The sequence below is a fragment of the Schistocerca americana genome, chromosome 1 (assembly GCF_021461395.2).
Source record: "Schistocerca americana isolate TAMUIC-IGC-003095 chromosome 1, iqSchAmer2.1, whole genome shotgun sequence".
Lineage (NCBI taxonomy): Eukaryota > Metazoa > Arthropoda > Insecta > Orthoptera > Acrididae > Schistocerca > Schistocerca americana.
In genome coordinates this window covers 512,225,246-512,248,799 of record NC_060119.1, presented here as the reverse complement: position 1 = coordinate 512,248,799, position 23,554 = coordinate 512,225,246, and the positions used below count along the sequence as shown (strand labels likewise).

The following is a 23,554-nucleotide window of genomic DNA, read 5'->3' as shown; positions in this document are numbered from 1 at the left end:
TTTCCCAACTCAAAGACCAGGCTCATAAATCGAGGTTAAAGTGGTATTCCATAACTAGCTGGCGAAGGCTTCAGTAACGATGTACGATCTACCTTATTTCATCAGTTATTACCAACTAAGACAGCAGCTTTCCTTCATCAAGATGCACTGCCTCACAATACATGAAGCGCCCAGAAGACATAGTCAGATGTCAATGTAACTTCCTACACATACGCGGCATCGGCAGGTATGTACACGATTAGAGCTACAATTCTCTGTGACCTGCTGGACTCCCATCAGAGTGCATTAGTACTGTTCGTGTTTAGTATTGTTACCAGGCCTGGTAGGGTATATAAGGGGCGTGAGCAGCGCCAGATGTTGAGTGACTACTGTGAACACGGAGATGCCACGTACCAGTGGAAGACAGCGCTATCAAGAACCGACAGAGTTTGAAAGATGGATCATTGTGGGTCTCCATTTGGGCGGCTGGTCGATTCGCGCAATACCCAGATATGTGGCGCACTCTGATGTGACAACGGCCTGTCATTCTACGGCGAGCGAACGTGAGGGCACCCATATTCGTCCACAAGGTTCTGGTCGACGACGTATGACCACCACAGGGGAGTATCGCAGTGGTAAGCACATCGAGGCTCCTTCCTATCTACGTCTGGCATCTGAGAACCAGTGCTGGACTCCTTGTAACGTTATGTCTTCTGCACCATTGGTAGCAGAGTAACAGCAGCCGGACTAGAGAAATTACCGTCCCATACTTAGGCGGCCATTGGCACTGCAACACAAACGGCTGCGTCTGAAGTGATGTCGTGATGGGAAAGCATGGATCGCTGATGGCGTCGCATTCTGCACTACCATGGAGGACTATCGTCGGCCAGTACAGCGGCAGGGGTGATCTGGGGAGAGGTTCCATGCATTGGTACTCATGGCACCATGATGTGGGGAGCATCTAATAAGACTGCAGGTGACAGCTGATACTGAGTGAGGGAGCTCTGATGACACAATGATACGTCACGGAAATCGTGTGTCCTATGAGTTACCTCCCATGCATCAATACCATTGTGCCGTTATTCAACGGGATAACGCTCGTCAACATGTGGCACGTGTCTGCGTGAACTGTCTGCGTGATGTTGAAGTACTCCTGTGACCAGCGAGGTACCCAGATCTGTCACCACATACGAGTATGTGGGACCAGCTCGGACGTCAGCTTTGCTCCAGATCCAGTATCCAGAACATCAGGGACCGGTTACAACAGTTGTGGTCCAGCTTGCCTCAGAAGAGGATACAACGTCTTCATGACGCTGTTTCCAACCGAATGAGTGCATACATCCAGCCCAAAGGTGCGGCAACGTGTTACTGGTAAGTAGGCTCATGGCAAAGTTCTTCCTAAATTTGAAGCGATTTTCTTATCACTGAAATAACATCACAAACACTCGCGACCCGAGAAGTTTCTGTCCGTTTCCCCCTCTCCCTTCTCGTTGTCGGGCAATTAAATATCGCCACCAGTCTCTGGGTCCTTCTGCATTCGCTGGAGTCACAGGATGTCAGATTAAACGTGAACGCAACATGCTGATGCAAATTAGTAGGAGGAACTATACAGCAGCGTAACAGCACAGAATTACTGGTGTATGTACTTTGAAGAGGGCGGAGAAAGGAAAAGAAAGGGAAGGGATTGCTGATGTCAGCTGCATCGGGACATTACACGGAATCAGCGGCTTCGAGTGAAAATGTGTGCTAGACTGGGATTCGAACCCGAGATCTCCTGTTTACTAGACAGGTGCGTTAACCAATGCGCCAACCGTGACATAATGTTCATTTCAACTGCGTGGACCATCTCGAAACGCCTTGCGGTCGACCACTCTCCCACCGAGCGCCACCCATTCGCAGTCCCCTTCCATTTCCTCCATGCTCGCTGCTCTGAGATTCTCGTAGAAGGTCGGACGTACTTGTGTATTCACAGTGAAGAAGGTGGATCCATTGCCGGTCTAGGCTAATCAATTATATCAATGGGTGGTGTCTGTTCTTACGGACCTGTACGAAAGAACAGACACCACACATTTATATTATTACTGGTAGGCCGCAGAAAGAAGCCACACAACTCAAACATCTAATGTTACGAAGAAAATATGGTTTGGCACGGTCACATCAAATCACTTGCAGGGGCAACTTTGACTTATAAGGAAAATTATGGGGAAGTAATGAAAAGAAGGCCTAAATTGGCATCAATAATTTTGGTATAATTATTCAGTGTTCGCCTCTCTAAAATAAACACTTTGATAGGATAGTGAATGTAAGGGGGGGGGGGGGGGGGGGAATAATGAAATAATTAGCAACTAGTTGCATAAAACAAACTTAATTTCTTCGCCGATATCGGGCGCTTAGTGTCCTTCTCCAGAAGGTTATACCTCCCGCATTATTTGTGTCAACAATAAAGTGCATACAGCAAAATGCCATGGTCATGTAGTTCGCAGTATCTGCACAAAATTAGTAGCACAGTGAGTTACGACCGACGCCGTTTCATATGTTTGCAGTAGTTTTAGCAATGTCGTGTGACTAGGGCCTCCCGTCGGATAGACCGTTCGCCGGGTGCAAGTCTTTCGATTTGACGGCACTTCGGCGACTTGCGCTTCGATGGGGATGAAATGATGATGATTAGGACAACACAACACCCAGTCCCTGAGCGGAGAAAATCTCCGAGGCAGCCGGGAATCTAACCCGGGCCCTTAGGATTGACATTCTGTCGCGCTGACCACTCAGCTACCGGGGGCGGATAGTTTCAGCACTGATGACTGAACAATATCGGGTTACAGAGCGGGTGAACAATGAAACTGGTGTCTGTGTCGTACAGTAATAGCAGTGTAGTGACACATTCACATGGCCCTAAAAGCGTTAGTGCAAGTACATTTCTGAATGAAGAACAGCAGGGTGATCAAGGAATCAGTGATTCCAAAAACTTTTTCGTCTGGGTTAGTACAAAATAATAAAAAACTAATAATAATAATATATAATAGAAATAATAATAAATAAAAAATAAATTATAATAAATAATATAAAAATATTTCATACGACGCAAACACGTGTGACTTCGTTATCAACAGATAGCACGCATTCTTAAAACAAATACTTACATCTCATGATCAGGCAGCACCATAGGATAGATCTGTATGGTGTCGATGAGATCTGTATTATCGCAAACCACTCTAGACAGCTTAATTTTTCTAATTTCTTGGAGTTGCTCTGGAAAACAAACATATAGGTCTAATTAGATTTTTTCTATTTGGTGCTGAGGGCTAATGTTAAAAAAGACACTACAAATAATTTGAATGACTATTTCCACATTCAACAAAGATGCATTACTGTTAATTTATTTTGCAAAATACACCGCTGAAAAATACACAACGAAATAGTAGTAGAGACTGTCCTCACAGCAGCCAAACTTCTGTCGTAATAAGAACCAAACTTTTATCAATTGATTGGTATAATTAGTCTTATCTTTCTTAACTGTGCCTCAATCGACAATGATACGTAGCACGAGAACGTTGAAAGTATCAAGAACTGTAATACTGGAGAGGTAGAGTTTGTAAACGGGTAATATGGTGTTATCTGTGGTGTCACCGCCAGACACCACACTTGCTAGGTGGTAGCTTAAATCGGCCGCGGTCCATTTAGTACATGTCGGACCCGCGTGTCGCCACTGTGTGATCGCAGACCGAGCGCCACCACAAGGCAGGTCTCGAGATACGAGATAGACTCGCCCCAGTTGTACGGACGACATTGCTAGCGACTATACTGACGAAGCCTTTCTCTCATTTGCCGAGAGACAGTTAGAATAGCCTTCAGCTAAGTCAATGGCTACGACCTAGCAAGGCGCCATTAGCCTTACATCGTTTGATAGTTATCGTATGAAATGTCTCATCAAGAACGATGTATACAACAAGGATTAAAAGTTAAGTATTCCCAAAGCAACGTACTTTTCTTTATAGCAATTCATTGAGCGTCCTGTTTCAGGCTTCAAGATATTCTGCGTGAGCTTATAGCGTGCCTATCGGCCCCATCAAAATAACACTGTGTCGGCACTTCTGTCGACACATCATTATCGATATTACCTTTTAATTTTCTTTACTTCACTTGGCTTTATTTGTGACAAAAAAATCCATAGATAGACCTAATTCTCCTGCCACCCTCTTTCCTCTCCCAACCAAAAGCCAGAAAAAATGCAGAATTGCAAGGAAGAGTAATCTATTTGAAATTCTATGAGCCGACGCCTGGAATGATGTAACTGAAAGTAATAAAGTAATTTACAAGTCTGAGTAGACAAAGTAAAACTGTAATAGTAAGGCTTTTTTTCGGTCCTGCAACTAGACGGTAGTTGCTATATCATCAGACACTCATGTTGATTAAGTTTCAACTAAACACAGAAAAGTGGATAAGACTTCCAAAAGCAGCCGAAATGTCGATTTGTTTAGTATTTTAAAAATTTTGTATGAATTTTGTATGATGACATGCCAGCGCAGTGAGAAGAATTTTGATAAGATGGATCAGTCTTTTGATTTAGATAAGAAAGACATAAAAAGAAACTGAAGCACAAAATGACGATGAATAGGGATAAAATTCCAGTGATATTGGTAATCATGAATAGTGAATTCTTCATTCCCCGATGGATGCCCACCGATGTTTGTCCTTCGGCAGACAAGAAAAGAATAACTACACGCTGGCCTGAAGTTTTCTTACTTCCCGCCTAGCTGTCATAGTACTTGCAGTGGATGCTGATGCAGTTTGGAATTTCTGTGTGATGGTCTGGATAGATGTCTGCCTATTAAACATTACTACCCTCTTCATCTGTCGGCGGTGTCTGTACGTCAACAGACGAGGTCGGCCTGTACGCTTTTGTGCTGTGCATGCCCCTTCACGTTTCCACTTCACTATCACATCGGAAACAGTGGACCTAGGGATGTTTAAGAGTGTGGAAATCTCACGTACAGACTTATGACACAAGTGACACCCAATTACCTGACAACGTTCGAAGTCCTTGAGTTCCGCGGAGCGCCCCATTCTGCTCTCTCACGATGTCTAATGACTACTGAGATGCTGATATGGAGTACCTGGCACTAGGTGGCAGCACAATGCGTCATAAAAATAATGCGAGATACTTATGTTTTTGGAGGAGTCCGGGTACTTTTGATCACATAGTGTACCATAACTTTTATCTGCCAATATAAGGAAGCAACTACGATATTTTGTGCTTATTTTAAATGACATTTGATCACGAAATCAGTAGTACAGTATGACACATGCAAATGTTTTCAGTGAACTTTTTCGAAATAACAACTGGGAAATGCACTAAAACGTTAGGCATTAAGTGTAGTTAGAACTGGAAATGGATGCAGACCTCACAGTAATCACATTTTCCGGCAACTTTTCCGGAAGTCGTTACCAGAAACATTTTCGTAAGTTATTGCTTCATTCGTCCTGTTAAGATTGACACTACAGAAAATTACATCGTTGCTTTAAATGTTAGTTTCTTCTGCGTATGTGTAGAAAAAAAGTTACTACACAGAATATTCGAGTCTTTCTGAATTATCTGCTGCAAACATTTGTTGCTGTTTAACTGTCTCGAAATATTATGGGTGTTCATTTTACGTGGAGCACCTGGTACATTAGAAATGAATCTCGACCCCTATTGATTCGTATAGAAACCTACAGTTTCTCCACTCGGATTTATAATGAATGCTCTGACTTTGTTAATGTGCCTATTCGCAATCTGTGTGTTACATAGGATGAAACTCAACGTCGCTAATAACATAACATTTGGTTTGCATCAAATAAATAAATGCTTAAATGCCTCGAATTAACTACAAAATAAACTCTTCAGTTGGACAAAGATAGCGGGCTGAGTGGATCTGGAAGAACCAGACACGTTAGCACAAACCAGAGCAGGCTTACCTGGCGTGAAGGAGGAGGGCTGGTTGGGCAGCTCGTACCAGAAGCGGTCCCCTCGGCGGGAGTAGCTGAACTGCGTGGCGATGATGCAGGCGAACGTGGGGCCCACCATGCTGCCTGGCAGTGGCTGCTCCGACAGGCCGCCCGACCACAGATCCACGTCGCTCGGGTGTCTGCAGGCGCAAAAGTACCACTCTCAGACACGGCAGCATATTATCGGTGCAAGGTAAAAGGACTGAAAAGCGTGTAATCCTCCACTGCTGTCGGAAAGGGTGAGTGCAATTTCAATGCGAGGTCAAAAGTATAAGAAAAGTCCGCAGAACATCGGTGTAGGTACAGATGGTTCTGAGCACTATGGGACTTAACTGTTGAGGTCATCAGTCCCCTAGAACTTAGAACTACTTAAACCTAACTAACCTAAGGACATCACACACATCCATGTCCGAGGCAGGATTTGAACCTGCGACCGTAGCGGTCGCGCGGTTCCAGACTGTAGCGGCTAGAACCTTTCGGTCACTCCGACCGGCGCTAGGTACAGACGTTGCGTCACCACTGTAGATGCCCTTTCTGTTAAAATGCTTCTCCAGACACATTTTCGGCCCGGAATCTCATTGAATTGAGCAGATTTGTCTTCAGTGATGAGCCTCGCTTCGAAATGAGACCCGACGACCAGCGGAGATGTGTCTGGAGACGACCCAGACAGCGGTGGGTTACCAACCTGACCGCCGCTCACCATTCGTCGGCCCGACAACCAGGAGCGGTGGTCTGGGGTGACATGTTTTTCATAGCAGGACACATCTGGTTCTCACCCGCGGCACTATTACGGCACAGCGGTACGTCGATGATATTCTAGGCCCAATTTTGTTGCCCTTTATGGCGAGCTATCTCGGGCTTACATTTCAGCAAGATAATGCCCGCCCATTACTATTAATTGTCTACCTTAGCCAGCAAGGTCGCCGAATATCCTCCCAGCTGAGAACGTTTCAAGCATTATGAGCAGGGTCGTTCATCCGATCTAAAGTGCCAGTCGAACAGAATTTGGGACGATATCCCTGAGGAGGACATCAAACTACTCTATCAGTCAATGTCAAGACGAATGCTTGCGTAAGGGCGAGAAGTGTATCAACGCGTTATTGACTTGCTCAATGTGTGAAGCTCTTCCTCTTGAGTAAATTATCCAACTGAGTATTTTGTAGTTGGATGCCACTTTGGCAGCTTGTGTGTCCGTAATCTATCACAGTAATCCCGGCGGGAAAGGGGACCCACAGTTTACCCTGCAATCCGAGCCAACTGTTGTTCCGCGTGAATTTTCATATAATTGACAAATAAAGGCTAGGTAAATGGAAGAATGAAATATTCCGCGGTCCAGCCGGGATTGAATCCCGCGACCTTTCCAGGCACACACTTCAGCACTAGATCACCGGGCTCGAACCCCGTTACGAGGTGAAACATATATGATTCATCTCAGTTTCGCGACAGATGAAAAAAAAATCATTCTCATGAAATCAGCCGACAAAGGAGTGAATAGTATTAAACAACAATTTTCCAATGGGACGAAAATCAGCAGAAAGCTCATTTGATATGTTACCAACAAGATTCAGAGCCGTAAGCATTGGTCGGAACAGTAGCAGCAGCCTCCTGATGGTGCACCCTGAGCAACGCTGTTAACACTGCACACCGGCGAGAAGTCTACACAACTACGGCGACTGATCGCACCAGCATATGCCGTTCCATAGAAGGCAAACGGAGCAGACAAGCAATGTTAATATGAAGAGACTGAATGTCATTTCGACAGAGAGGGCTATACGAGGATGAAGGGAGAAATCCTTGAAAAAATTTTAACCAGTGTCATACTCTTACTAGTCGGATGGAACTGTCAATCGACTCAAAATATCTGGATTCACCAATGTGGGCTTCATTGGTCATAACAAGCACGATATGGCCACCCGAGAGAAGACTGAACTTCTAGGGGATTAGGCCCAAAAGTGATGACAGCAGAACATGCGATAGGTGCAAAACTGAGAGAGCCTTTGTCACAGAAATGGCCTGTACATGTTTTACCCAAGGCAGTGTACGCAGGTGAGTTTATCTCTCAACACACCAGATTGGGCTATCTGAGATCCACAGCTGAAGGCTTTGGATCAAACGACTGGGCAGACAACAAGGATCTACACCTCCTGCTCGACCCCAAAGACACAGCGACCTTCAAATCCAAGACTTGGGGCACAACGTCGGTATCTGATCTGACCTTTGTCACGCGTGCAGCAACAAGCACACCCGTGCAGGCTGTAAGAAGGGTCCTCGAGGCGTTCCCACAGAGCCAGCACTTACCGGTAATTACAGATCGGACTATCAATCCCAGTTATAAAAAGCTTCCCAATCCCACGCTGGAACCTGACGAAGGCTGACTAGAATAAATATCAATCCTATATCGAGAAGACAATGAATCGAATACCGCCGAAACCTCAGTGCCGTTAGGAAGGAATACAATCCCTGCTGAATGAAAGAGTGCGAAACACTAATGGAGCAATTTAAGAAAAGCATGCGTGACGAGACCGCGAAACAACTAGTCGGTACTACGAATGAGGAAAGCAGAAGGAGACGGAAGAAGGTAATGGAAACTATAAATTTTCTTTGATCATGTTGAGCTCACAGCTGACATTAATGCTTATTACTAGTCAAAACACCTCAGCTGTGTTTTTACACATTTATTGTGTCACAACCGATTTCGTTTATTTGCACATCTTCAGGTTCCAGCTTTGTGCTGAAGTCAAGACATAAAAATGAAATGAAATGTCGTGTGGCTAGGGCCTTCCGTCGGGTAGACCTGTCGCCTGGTGCAAGTCTTTTGAGTTGACGCCATTTCGGCGGCTTGCGCGTCGATGGGGATGATACGATGATGAAGAATACAACACAACACCCAGTCCCTGAGCGGAGAAAATCTCCAATCCAGCCGGGAATCGAACCCGGTCCCCTTTGCACAGCATTCAGTCGCGCTGACCACTTTTTTTCGTTCCGTTTGTTCGGGTCGGACGTCCTATGACGCTTGTTGAAGTTCATCATTGTTCCATTAACTCTGTTTTTTATTACAGGAGACGGTTAACCGTCTGACAGAACACGCTGAACTACCGTGCCGGCAACCATTCAACTATCGAGGCGGACGCCAAGACATAAATGGTCTGCCTGTCTTATGTAGTGGCACACGACAACCATCATTTATGTTGGTTATTACACACGACAACCAGACAATTTGTCTGTTGACTTCAGCACAACTCAGCAACCTGAAGATGTTCAAATAAATGCAATCAGTCGTAACACAGTAAATGTGTAACAACATAGCTGTGGTGCTTCTTATTAATCATTAACAAACCCTTGACATTATGAAAGAGGTGGAAACAGAAAAGATTACCCAGGCTTTGAAGCTACGAAAAGAAGAAAAGCGGCCGGACCTAATGAGATGCTACCAGAATTCTTAAAGGACCAGACCATTTTAGATAGAAGGTGGTTGAGCCAACTGTACACGGAATGTATCAGAAGAGGCGCACTCACTAAGGTCTGTGAGGAAGGAAAAGCAATAGCGTTACTGAAACGCGGAAGGAATGGAAATAAAGCAAAGAATTTCGGACCGATATCCCAGTTATGTACTGTACCTTTTAAAAACTATACGAGACAATGTTACTTACTAAACTAACTCCCTACACGGAAGCCAACCTTACGACGTACCAAGCATGTGTTTGAGCAGGTAGAAATTGCAGCGATCAAGTGCTGTCACTTGTAAACTATGCTGAGAAACGCTTTCAAAATAACCAACCTGGTTCTCAGAGATCTCACGTCAGCTTACAGTATAGTGTGGATTGAGCGGCTACTGTTTTAGCGAACTAAAACAATCAAATGCAAGCAAATTTAGACTTTACCTAGAAACGTATTAACAGATAGGAAAATCAAGATTTTGTTTCATGGCATGAACAGCAAGAGCATGGTTCTGAACAACGGCCTGCCACAGGGCTCGGCCCTAGCACCCGTTCTTTTCAATCTACGTATTGCTGCAATGCCAGACACCAAATCACATAAGTTTGCGTACGTGGACGATCTGGCCATCACATATGGAAGTAAAAGTTTTAACGAGCTCCACAAAATATTGACTGCAGATCTGTAAGTACTGGACACCTACCGCTCCAAGTTGCATCTGCATCCAAACCCTAACAAAACGATCAGCACCATAATGGGCCTTAACAATAGAGATACTTACAGAAAACTGTAGACAACTACAGTTCTCTGCGAATGGCCAACGCATCAGGCATGAGAATAATCCTAAATACTTAGGAGTGAAATTAGATCGCTCTCTAACGTGTAACTCTCATTTAGGAGATGCTATCCTCTCGAAACTGACTGGAACGACATCAGGTTGTGCAGCGAGCGCCTTGAGAACTTCAAGCAGACGTAAGTACAGGTCGCCTTTACGGAAAATCGGCAAAGAACTGTAACACTTCGACTCGAAGACAGCTTGGAAAGAACTATGGCTTGGTATATAATGAAATAATAACATATGCAATGAATATTGTAATTCAGTATAGAACTGTAAGAATACGAGTATTATAGTTAATGTTTTATATGACGATTGCCTTTGTAAATGCCGAACGATTAAATAAATACACTGACAGAAAAAAAGATCGAAACACCAAGAAGGAGTTTTTGGACATAAACGAAAAGTTGGTAGGAGTGTTTCTACATCTGAAAGATGATTTATGTTCATATTTCGCACCAGTCGCATGAGAATAGCGCAGGAAAGGTTTGCTTTAAATACACACTGTAACAGTCACGAGTGTTAGTTACCTTTGAGATTGGACACGGTGAATAGAAGTTAGTCAAGAATGCGTTCAAGGTAACAAACACGCGATTAAGAAGACCTCGTTGAATTTGAAAGAGATTGTGTAATACACTACTGGCCATTAAAATTGCTACACCAAGAAGAAATGCAGATGATAAACGGGTATTCATTGGACAAATATATTATACTAGAACTGACATATGATTACATTTTCACGCAATTTGGGTGCATAGATCCTGAGAAATCAGTACCCAGAACAACCACCTCTGGCCGTAATAACGGCCTTGACACGCCAGGGCACTGAGACAAACAGAGCTTGGATGGCCTGTACAGGTACAGCTGCCCATCCGGCTTCAACACGATACCACAGTTCATCAGGAGTAGTGACTGGCGTATTGTGACGAGCCAGTTGCTCGGCCGCCATTGACTAGACGTTTTCAATTGGTAAAGGATCTGCAGAATGTGCTGGCCAGGGCAGCAGTCGAACATTTTCTGTATCCAGAAAGGCCCGTACAAGACCTACAACATGCGGTCGTGCATTATCCTGCTGAAATGTAAGGTTTCGCAGGGATCGAATGAAGGGTAGAACCACGGGTCGTAACACAGCTGAAATGTAACGTCCACTGTTCATAGCGCCGTCAATGCGAACAAGAGGTGACCCAGACGTGTAACCAATGGCACTCCATACCATCAAGCCAGGTGACACGCCAGTATGGCGATGACGAATACACGCTTCCAATGTGCGTTCACCGCGATGTCGCAAACACGGATGCGACCATCATGATGCTGTAAACGGAACCTGGATTCATCCGAAAAAATGACGTTTTGCCATTCGTGCACCCAGTTTCGTCGTTGAGTACACCATCGCAGGCGCTCCTGTCTGCGGTGCTGCATCAAGGGTAACTGCAGCCATGGTCTGCGAGCTGATAGTCCATGCTGCTGCAAACGTCGACGAACTGTTCGTGCAGATGGTTGTTGTCTTGCAAACGTCTCCATCTGTTGACTCAGGGATCGAAACGTGGCTGCACGATCCGTTACAGCTATGCGGATAAGATGTCTGTCATCTCGACTGCTAGTGATACGAGGCCGTTGGGATGCAGCACGGCGTTCCGTATTACCCTCCTGAACCCACCGATTCCATATTCTGCTAACAGTCATTGGATCTCGACCAACGGGAGCAGCAATGTCGCGATACGATAAACCGCAATCGCGATAGGCTACAATCCGACCTTTATCAAAGTCGGACACGTGATGGTACGCATTTCTCCTCCTTACACGAGGCATCACAACAACGTTTCACCAGGCAACGCCGGTCAGCTGCTGTTTGTGTATGAGAAATCGGTTGGAAACTATCCTCATGTCAGCACGTTGTAGTGTCGCCACCGGCGCCAGCCTTGTGTAAATGCTCTGAAGAGCTAATCATTTGCATATCACGGCATCTGCTTCCTGTCGCTTAAATTTCGCGTCTGTAGCACGTCATCTTCGTGGTGTAGCAATTTTAATGGCCACTAGTGTAGTGCTAATAGCAGGTGGTTTTCTTTCTGCGATATTGCAGAAAGATTTGGCAGGAAGGTAGCCAGTGTACATGATTCCTGGTACCAGTGGTCACGAGAATGTACGGTCGCAAAATGGCCGGCTCTGGGCGGCCACGTGGCATTACCGAGAAGAAAGACCATCGGTTCGGCGTATGGCTCTGGCGCACCGTATTGCTGCCCATGCAGCAATCTGAGCAGCAGTTGACACCACAGTGACACAACGAACTGCTACAAGTCAGATATCTTAAGGACAGCTCCAAGCCAGACTCTTGTAGTGTGCGTTCCACCGACCCCTAACCACCGCCATTTGTGACCTCGTAGTATCAAGCGAGAGTTCATTGGAGGGAAGGGTGGAGGTGTTTCTGTTGAAAGCTGGTTCTGCCTCGGTGGCAGTGGCGGCCTTGTATTGCTTAGGGGGAGGCCAGTTGGGCGCCTGCAACCAATCTGTCTGCTCGCTAGGCACACTGGACCTACATATGGAGTTATGGTCTGGGGCGCTATTTCATATGCCAGCAGGAGCACTCCCGTAATTATACCACGCACTCTGACTGCAAATTTATGCGTCAGTCCGGTGATTCGGCATGTTGCGCTGCCATTCATGAACAGTAATCCTGGGGGTGTTTCCTAAAAGGATAACGCTCGCCCATATACCGTTGTAACCCAACATGCTCCACAGAGTGTCGACATGTTGTGTTGTCCTACTCGATTACCAGATCTGTTTCCAGTCGAGCACATAAGGGACATCATCGGATCGGACGACAACTCCAGCGTCATCCACAAACAGCATTATCGTCCCTATATAGACCCACCAAGCGTAAAATGTATGGAACCCCATCCCACAAACTGACATACGGCACCTGTATCACACAATGTATGTACGTTTGCATGCTTGCATTCAGCATTCTGGCGGTTGCACCGGTTATAAATGTACCAACATTTCACGTTTGCAATGGCTTATCTCGCGCTTACATTAACATGCCATATTGCAATGTTAATCACTTAAATATGCTACCTAGACAAATGTATTCCTGAAATTTCATTACTCTACATTAATTATTTTTTTGGTGCTGAGACTTTTTCCGTCAGTATAAATAAGCAAGAACTGGACTAGGGAATTACTGTCCCATGACGAAGGTTACAGTTAACAACACAACAGAAATGGGTGCGTTTAAAGTGGTGCTATGATTGGCAAGCATGGACTGCTAGTGAATGGCGTGGAATTGCAGTTCTGCACTAACCCGGGCCACCATCTTCGGCGGGTATTCCGGTGACCTGGAGAAAGGTCCCATTCATCCAATGTTTTGGAGAGGTACAGCAGTGTTCCTCTTGACGTCATCGTGTGGGGAGTCATCGGGTTGGATCATTGAAGAAACAGGGACGGTGCAGCGGTATGTCATGGATGTCTTGCGTTCTCATGGGTTATCTTTTAAGTGGCAGTATCGTGTAGCCAGTTTTAGACAGGATAATGCTTCGTCCACAAATGGCTCTGAGCACTATGGGACTTAACTTCTGAGGCCATCAGTCCCCTAGAACTTAGAACTACTTAAACCCAACTAAGGACATCACACACATACATGCCCGAGGCAGGATTCGAACCTGCGACCGTAGCGGTCGCGCGGTTCCAGACTGTAGCGCCTAGAACCGCTCGGCCACCCCGGCCGGCCTTCGTCCACACATGGGGCATCTATTGTTTTGATCCATTCACATGATGCTGAAGTACTTCTGTGGCCACTATGACTCCCAATCTGTCCCCGATAGAAAATGTGTGGGACCAGCTAAGACGTCAACTCTTTGCCAGTTCCAACATTCGAGATATCAAGAACCAGTTACAACAGTTGTGGGCCAGTTTTTCTCAGGAGGTTTATGACATCCATCCCACCTAAATCAGGGCATGCATCCAGATCAGACGGGGTGCTATGTCATTGTGATAAGTGGGCTCATATTGCCAAATTCTTTGCAAATTTAACTCGAATTTGTAATCACAGAAATAACACTGAATACTCTCTCAACCAGTGAAGTTCCTCTTCGTTTCTTTCTTCTCTTCTGGCTGCTTCACTTTTTTTATCAGTTTATATGTTAAAGAACATCTGTGTACACAGTGCAGTCATCATTACCATCTTCATCACCACTAACAAAATGACACTGGATTCTGATGTTCTCACTCCAGTCACCTACGTTGGACAAGATACAAAATTCACACTTCACTAAGTAACAGTACCTCTATGCGCCAGTAAAGAAAGCATTTCAAATTGAGCAGCTCAACATAACCTTTGTGGTCTCTCAGCAATCATACAATTTTACTTACTCGTCATTAAAATAAGTGGACCAGCCCGTCGCCGGATGGCTAAGTACTAATTTTCGTTTATCAGCCATACTGGGTGTAAAGGATGCAATAAGGCGATTTCTGCAAACCTTTTGGGAATGCAGGATTTATAGTTGGAAAAACTGAGGCTAGGAATCCATGTATGGTAACTTCTTTCAACCTAAAAACTTCTAGGAGTGTAGAGAGCGCCTTGAGGAAGAAATTTCAACTATGATTCAGACCGTCGACGCTATGGGGTTCAGTATCTGCCCCAGGCAACCCCTCAGGCAGGAAGTGAGCGTCTGTACGCTGATGGACTGCAAGCGCAATTCCACACAATAGCATGAACAGTGAAAGATGTTAATGCGTTGGCAACCTACCAATACTCTTAATAGTTTACATTAATTTATAGCTTTTCTGGGACCTGAGATTAGACACACTGCCCACTTCATTTCATCTGCAAGCTGGGAAAGTAACGTCAACTTCCGTTATCGGAAAATCAGGTAAGTGCTTTGTGTGGGAATATGCACTCTACTCGTTGCTGTAATGGAAGAATAACCTGTCCAGTTCGTTAAGTGTTGATCGTGCTTTACGCTTTCGGCTTGATAATGAAAACTTTCGTTATTATTATGCATACTGCGAAAGGCCTTCAGTCTATCTAGAGAGTGCAAATATTGCGTTTTTTTTTACAAAAAGACCTTGCAGCCACTGAGTATTTATTCAAGCTACTGCCTGATTAGCACATGGGGCTGTATTGCGCAGCTAGTAGATCTCATACAAAATGACTTCGCTCATGCGCGGAAACACATTCTCGTTCTCAACGTTTTTGTTCTAAAGGGGCGGCAGTCTTAGTTTGCTGTCTCCTGTTCAGCTGTGCACTTCGTGCATTACAACCAACTATCTCTGTTGCATGCACTGATTTTCTTATTCTGTACTCTAGTCATACGCTACATAAGTGTCGAAATATTGGTTATATTCTTTTAACCTCATGATACGATAGATTGCAGACATGTTAGCTGCAGCATAGCAGTTTTGCTCGTGAATAGGTTTCGGCTTCTGCACTGCACTTTCCTCACAACACAGTGGCCGCTCGCAGATGAACGCCAGCCACTAACATTGTCTCCTCCCCTACTACGCCAACTGTGCAGGTACAGATCAACTTCTTTTGTGTACCCTCTAGATGTTTTGTGGATACATGTCTTCCTCAGTTGTTCCTAATCCTCATGCTAAGTATCAAGGGAAACTAAGGTCCATTCCTTCCTATAGCTTCCAAGGCCATATTCAAGTCCTTTGGCACATGTTGACTTACGATCTTCGTACATAAATAGGCTCATAAATGTAGTTTTTTTAGCCGGCAAGGTAAGTTTACCACTATACGAGTCAACGATGTGCAGGGCAGATACACAGAGAAATTACATTGTGCATATTATCGCAGGGAAAGCACGTAAGTCGTCGTTTCATGCTGTAATTGACGGTCACTAAAATTTTGATACAGCTCAACACATTATACGACGGATAACAAAACAGTGAAGCACCCAGGAGAGGAGGAAATTTTACGGTCTGAGAGGATACGTTATATTATTTCAGTGATTGAAAATTCGAGTCAAATTTACAAATAACTTGGAAGTATGAGCCCACTTAAAGGTATCGTATTGCGTCCCCCTTGGCCTAGAAGCACGCACTCATTCGGTTTGGAAGGGTATATCCTGTTCTGAGGCAAGATGGCCTACAACTGTTGTAATTGGTTTTTGATATCCTGGATACTGGCACTGGGATGAAGCATTCGTGTCCTGTTAGGAACATACCTGGGGATCTTGCTGGTCACAGAAGTAACTCACCATCATGCCCACAGTTCAAAGACAAACGTGTCATATGTGGACGAACATTGCCCTTCTGAAAAATTGGTACCATGATACTGAGATATGAGAAGCAACCCATGAGGATGCATGATGTTCGTGACCTACCACTGTGCTATCAGAATTCCTTCACTCACTAGCGATGGTGACCTGAAATTGTACTTGATGTCTGCCAACTCCATGAGCCTCTCAGAAACATTGCAAGACCAGGACCTCTCACCAAGTCGCCTCTCTACACGCCCATGATGTTCATCCGCGGTAGTGTAGAACCGCGGTTCGTCGCTAAACGCGGTGTGACGCCTCTCATCGGCAACCCACGCTTCACAGTCACGCCACCATTACAAACGCAGCCATTTGTGCTGAGGCGTTCTCGGCAGCGTACGCATGGAACGGCATTTCCCATTTCCAGCTGCTTCTAGCCCGCAACCAATATGCTATAAGCAGTCCGTTACATGCTCTAGTATGGCAGGCACAGATGTAAACGGGTTATGATGTGCTTGGTGCACAATGCGGCGATCAGCTCTTGTGTGGAGCCCGCCAAATGGAGGCTCACAATGAAACACCTTTCAAATTCTGTCAGCTGTTGATGACGCTGTTATCCGCGACTACTCTCGTGTCCTTCTCATCGATCATTCAACATCTGATACTGTTTGTGGTTGTACCCGACTAGACCTGATAACGACACTAAACACGACCTACTCTAATGCACTCTGGTGGCCGTTCAACCACTCTCAAAGAAATACATCTGTAATCAAGCGCATATCCGCCGAGGGCGTGCACATATACAAAATTGCACTGGCACCCGTCTGTGCCTTCTGGGTGATTTGTTTTTCTCAAGCAGTGTATGTTCATATATCACTTTCTTGGTACAGGTCAGGATTTTTAGTAAATAATCTCTTAGGTTTGATTACTCTCCTATTACACTTCATTGTTTTACAAGGGATATACTCACTGCATTTTGATAACTTTCATCGTATTCCAGACCAGAACCTAACATGCACTGGATTACTTTCATGATTAAAGTTCAGAGAGTTTACACAGAATAAGTTTAATTACATCACATAATATACGTGGGGGGTTTAATCAGTAATGGAACATTTTTTTCTGAAGTGAGGTTGGTTTTTGTCAGGATTACAATACACCATATTATTCCCCACTCTTTTGCCTACATCATCCTGTTTTTCAGCATAATATCCATTCAACGTGACAGTTTTACGCCACCTTACTGGGAACGGCTGTATGTCTGCATCGTTTCTATTGGTCGACGTCAGACATAACGTCTTGCTGCACCGATAACCTTCCCATCATCAACGTAGTGCTTCCCGCGGAGTGCGGGTCAAACAGATGGAAGGCAACTGAAGAAAACTTCACAAGCCAAGCTCGCCAAAACATCATTTTATTGGATGAGCGGTTTCGAGAGAACCATGCTATCACCATAGGATCCTATGCTTCTGAATTTTTACGGCATATTATCCATCAGTGTTCCAAATCACTTCACAGTGCATATGCAAAAAGAATAAGATCCGATGATGACAGACAGCATAGCTCTGCAAAAACTGGTCGTCAATAAAATGCTTTTTAGTGATCTTGAATTGTGAAGTTTTCGACAGTTCGCATACATTGCAGATAGTACCCAGACTCACGACGTCAATACAATGTGCGAGATCCTGGCAGTAGAGTGGATGAGGAAGAACTGTTGCAATGATGGCAGATGCCTCGCCTAACGACTAACCGCGCTCTCCTCCTCTGCCAGGTCTCCACAGACATTGTGCAAGAGCCTCGGAATGTCTGTGATGCTGTGGTTTGCCGACTGAAGAAACTCAATGACAGCCCTCCGCTTGGAACGCACCTCTGTTACAGTCGCCATTTTGAAGGCTGCGTATAGCGCGACCACCGATCGAAACTTCACGAAATTTCAGGGACTGAAGTGGGAATATTCCGTGATGTCCCACAACAAACTCCCCATTTTTTAAACCGAAATTGGCCGAGAAAAAAAATTAAGTCGCATTATTCAGTGAACGCTCCTCAAAGCATTCATCTCACATTTATACGATTTGCAATAGCTTCAGGACTAGACAGCGTCCAACCCTCCGCGCCTGTCATAGCATCACTTCAGAGCGTACCAAGTCCCGCTTGCAGTCGAAGGAGTGATCTAGTGACAGCCGTTGGCCGTTTTCCACTTGCATTTACATGAAAGTGTTCGGGGTGCATAGGGATAACTACAGTCATCTACATGTAGCGTCGCTGTATGGCGTTTCCGGAAAAAACAGCTGTTTTCAGTTTTTTCTTTAACACACCCTCCACAGCTGTTCGAAATTTGTCGGTATCGTTTCGTTTCACCCTGTTTAGCATATGTACTCAGCCCTACGTACGATATAACTGCCAAACGGAATGCTATTCAGAACGTCAAAGCCACATTACTGAACATTTTTTTCCCTCTTCTTATACTGACCAATTTTTCAGCATTATTTTTCCATATGAAATCCTGTACAGAGATAAATCTACGGTTTACTCATCAGACGTGTAAGGTGGAGAAAGTGGACTTACTGGTAGATGGCGGCGTATTTCCTTATGGTTTCGTTGGACATGCTGCCGAAAAGCTCCTCGAATGTCTCAGCACCAGGCAATCCGCAAAACTTCCTGCAAACATAACCAAAAAGTTAGTACGTCCATACACGGAAGTTTCAGGAAACAGCTATCATATAATTTCAATGTTTTGAATTGTATTTACTGACTGCCAGACAACTTTTGAGACTATTCCAACAAAATCTATGTTGAGAGCACTTAGGGACGACAACTTGAACCAATATTCATCACTTTCTGAAGCGATATCAACACTGTTGCTACAGCGGGGTGCGCAACCTTTTATCTTACCTGGGTCACATTGGAAGATGATAAGTATTTTTGGACAGCACATAATGTACTCTAATATACTTAACGTTACTAACAATAACTGCTTAAAAAGCAACCAATGGGATGGACCAATGAGACAATAGCATCGTGTGCCGGGCGTTTCAGATTGAAGATATTCAATTTATCATATCCCCTGATCTACTGCATCAATTTGATTACATTAAAACTGAGGGAAAATTCAGAAACTAAAAAGCTGTACTCGGTGACCACAGTTCACTATTTTCTGCTCCATGTGAAGAAGTTTTTTAATCATCGAAAGAGGTTGAAGAAAAAACACATGTCCACCAAACGAATCAACACCATTTTTCATTTACAGATAATACTATATTAGAACGGACGATAAATAGTTTAGACAAGAAGAGAATAGAAACTTTCGAAATGTGGTGCTACAGAAGAATGCTGAAGATTAGATGGGTAGATCACGTAACTGATGAGCAGGTATTGAATAGAATTGGAGAGAAGAGAAATTTGTGGCACAACTTGAGTAGAAGAAGGGCTCGGTTGGCAGGGCATATTCTGAGGCATCAAGGGATCACCAATTTAGTATTGGAGGGCAGCGTGGAGGGTAAAAATAGTAGAGGGAGACCAAGAGATGAATACACTAAACAGATTCAGAAGGGTGTAGGTTGCAGTAGGTACTGCGAGATGAAGAACCTTGCACAGGATAGAGTAGCATGGAGAGCTGCATCAAACCAGTCTCTGGACTGAAGATCACAACAACAACAACTACGATATTAGATCGTTTGCTTGGAGTGCATAATAATTTCGGCAAGTAACGGATTATCCCAGTAGAGGAAATAAAGAGTAGGTTTGCAAATTAACGTCGGTATGACCGGAATCGAATAAGTCAGTGATTTGAAACGAAGAAAATGAACTTTAACAGTGAAGTTATTGAATCAGTTGAAATTTTTTTTTTTTTTTTTTTTTTTTTTTTTTTTTTTTTTTTTTTTTTTTTTAGCTAGCGCAAACGGAAGTACGAGTTGCTGTACCAAAAACATTTAATCAGGGAAATAAAACTGGGTTGTACATTTGTGGAATAGACTGCCATACTCAGAAGTGAATGTGCAGTGTATTGAGACGGAAAGACAATAATTACTATGTGCTGCTAGTTATAACCTATGGTAGTGAGACACCTATGGTACTGAGACGTGGAACTAAACAAATAAGCAATAAAAACTAAGGGATGCCCAATAGTTAATGGAAAGAGGTTCAGCAGGAATAAACAGAAGGAACAGAAAGATGAATAAATGTACTGGGGAAGAGATAGGACGTGGGGGAGTCTCAGGAAACAGGTAGAATATATTTGTATGAGTAAAGCTGGATATGAAAAAATGTAGAAAAAATCTTCTTTCAGCAAAGGATGAAAAACTGATGGTAATTAATACTTTGATGTCATTTGCAACTTATTTTAATAATGTGAAGGTACGATATTCTCTCGTGATAAACGTATTGATGACTAACTTATTTGTTTTCTGGGCATGTTAAAAGTGGGTAAAATATTATTTCTGAATTTAAGAATCTTTCTGGCGATGCTGAGGGAATTGAATTGAGAAATGAGCACTAAAAGTGGCAGACGAGTTTTACTATTTGGGCAGCAAAGTAACTGATGATGGTCGAAGCAGAGAGGAAATAAAATTGAAGTCGCTATAGCCAAAAAAACCATTTCTGTAAAGGAGGAATTTGTTAACAGCTAATATAAATTAATTATTAGGAAGTTTTTATCTAGGAAAAATTTGGAAATTTGTGGTAAGATCTTATGGGACCAAACTGCTGAAGTCATCGGTCCCTAAGCTTACACACTACTTAATCTAATTTAAACTAACTTACGCTACGGACAACACACACACCCATGCCCGAGGGGGGACTGGAATCTCCGACGGGAGGAGGTGCGCGAACTGTGACAGGACGCCCCATACCGCGCGGCTATCCCGCGCGGCGTTTTTATCTAGAGTCTGGAGCTTGTGCAGAAGTGAAGGCATCAAGGAATCGTCAATTTGGTAATGGAACGAAGGAAGGAGGCTAAAAATTGTAGAGGGAGACGAAGGTTTGAATACAGTAAGCCCGTTCAAAAGTAGGTAGACTGTAATAGTTAAGCAGAGAGGAAAAGGCTTGCACAGGGTTAACTATCATGGAGAGCTACAGCAAATCAGTCTTCGGACTGAAGACCACAACTACAGCAGCAGTTATTTATATGTCTTCTCACATATTTATTGTTAGTAATCTCTCGGCTGTAGGTTTGAAAGTGGAATGTCATAATTTTAAAGCGGTTTCTACATTTAGAAAACCGAGTGTGCTGGTGCTTCATTCAAAGGAGTGGACACTGATGCAGATGTCAACAGCTGATAGCCAGACTGACCTGAACTCCATGTATCCCGGAAGACCGAAGTCTCGACCACGTTGCATGTTGAATGACGCCAGATCTAGACCGAACCTCATTCCAGGCTTCTTAAAGAGGTGGTTGGTCACCTGCAAGAATTGGCAGAAGACATTGCAATCAATATTAGGACAGTGCTTCTTATTAAAATAAAATGTGTTTTGCATCCCGCAAACTTAGGGTAATGAAATTTTCCCAATAACTACAGTCTTACTATCAATAAAGAAATCTCAGGTGTAAGCAGTACTATTTCTTTGGTATTATTCTAGTAACAGGATTAGCGATTCCGACCAGTTGGCTTCATTTCAGTTGTTGCTTAGGAAGATTCGTACGCAAGCGTATCTTAAGCGCAATGGAGCTGTTGTGAAGGCAATGAGACATCATTGGTTAACCTACAGTACCTACACTATGTGATCAAAAGTATCCGGACACATGGCTGAAAATGACTTACAAGTTTGTGGCGCCACCAATCGTTAATGCTGGAATTCAGTATGGTGTTGGCCCACCTTAGCCTTGATGACAATTACACTCTCGCAGGCGTACGTTCAATCAGGTGCTGGAAGATTTCTTGGGGAAAGGAAGCCCATTCTTCACGGAGTGCTGCTCTGAAGAAAGGTACTGATTTCGGTCGGTGAGGCTGGCACGAAGTCGACATTCCAAAACATCCCAAAGGTGTTCCTTAGGGTTCAGGTCAGTACTCTGAGCAGGCCAGTCCATTACGGGGATGTTATTGACGTGTAACCACTCCGAAATAGGCCATGCATTCTGAGCAAGGTGCTCGATCGTGTTGTAAGATCAATCGCCAACCCCGAATTGCTCTTCAACAGTGGGAATCAAGAAGGTGCCTAAAACATCAGTGTAGGCCTGTGCTGCAATAGTGTCACGCAATACAACAAGGGGTGAAAGTCCCCTCTATGAAAAACACGACCACATCATAACACCACCACCTCCGAATTTTACTGTTGGCGCTACACACGCTGGCAGATGACGCTGACCGGGCATTCGCCATACCCACACCCTGACATCGGATGGCCACATTGTGTACCGTAATTCGTCACGCCACACAATGTTTTTACACTGTTCAGTCGTCCAGTGTTTACGCTCCTTACACCAAGCGAGGCGTCGTTTGGCATTTACCGGTGCGATGTGTGGCTTATGAACAGCCGCTCGACCGTGAAATCCAAGTTTTGTCACCTCCCGCCTAACTGTCATAGTACTTGCTGTGGATCCTGGTGCAGTTTGGAATTCCTGTGTGATGGTCTGGATAGATGTCTGCCTATTACACATTACTACTCTCTTCATCTGTCGACGGTCTCTGTCAGTCAACAGACGAGGTCGGCTTGTGCGCTTTTGTGCTGTACGTGTCCCTTCATGTTTCCGTTTTACATCGGAAACAGTGGATTTAGGGATGTTTAGAAGTGTGGAAATTTCTCGTACCGACGTATGACACAAGTGACACCCAATCACCTGACCACGTTCGAAGTCCGTGAGTTGCACGGAGCACCCCATTCGGCTCTCTCACGGTGTCTAATGACTACTGAGGTCGCTGATATGGAGTACCTGGCAGCAGGTGGCAGGCACAGTGCACCTAATATGAGAGACGTATGTTTTTGGAGGTGTTCGGATATTTTGATCACATAGCGTATATACGTAAAGAGATGAAGGAGTTTAGAAAACAAATTTTTATACCCGAAACACCTTATTCAAACAAAAAGAAGAGTATCAGTGAATGCATGTGATAAAGATGGAAAGCCATAGCATCTGGAACTGAGTTGTCTTCTTTTCCGTAGTAAAGAGAAAATAGACTCTTCAGTT

The 23,554-nt window shown here is 44.3% G+C and overlaps 1 protein-coding gene across 1 annotated transcript in view; it reads right to left on the bottom strand.

The window, feature by feature from the left end:
- The window catches only part of LOC124624402 (peroxidase-like), a 299,356-nt gene that overhangs the window by 5,685 nt on the left and 270,117 nt on the right, over nt 1-23,554 (bottom strand). The window contains exons 14-17 of the mRNA XM_047149105.1: nt 21,722-21,831; nt 19,000-19,092; nt 5,935-6,104; nt 3,120-3,228 (exon numbers count right to left, since the gene is read on the bottom strand). Of these exons, the coding sequence (XP_047005061.1) occupies nt 3,120-3,228; nt 5,935-6,104; nt 19,000-19,092; nt 21,722-21,831 (482 nt within the window). The remainder of the gene's footprint in view (nt 1-3,119; nt 3,229-5,934; nt 6,105-18,999; nt 19,093-21,721; nt 21,832-23,554) is intronic.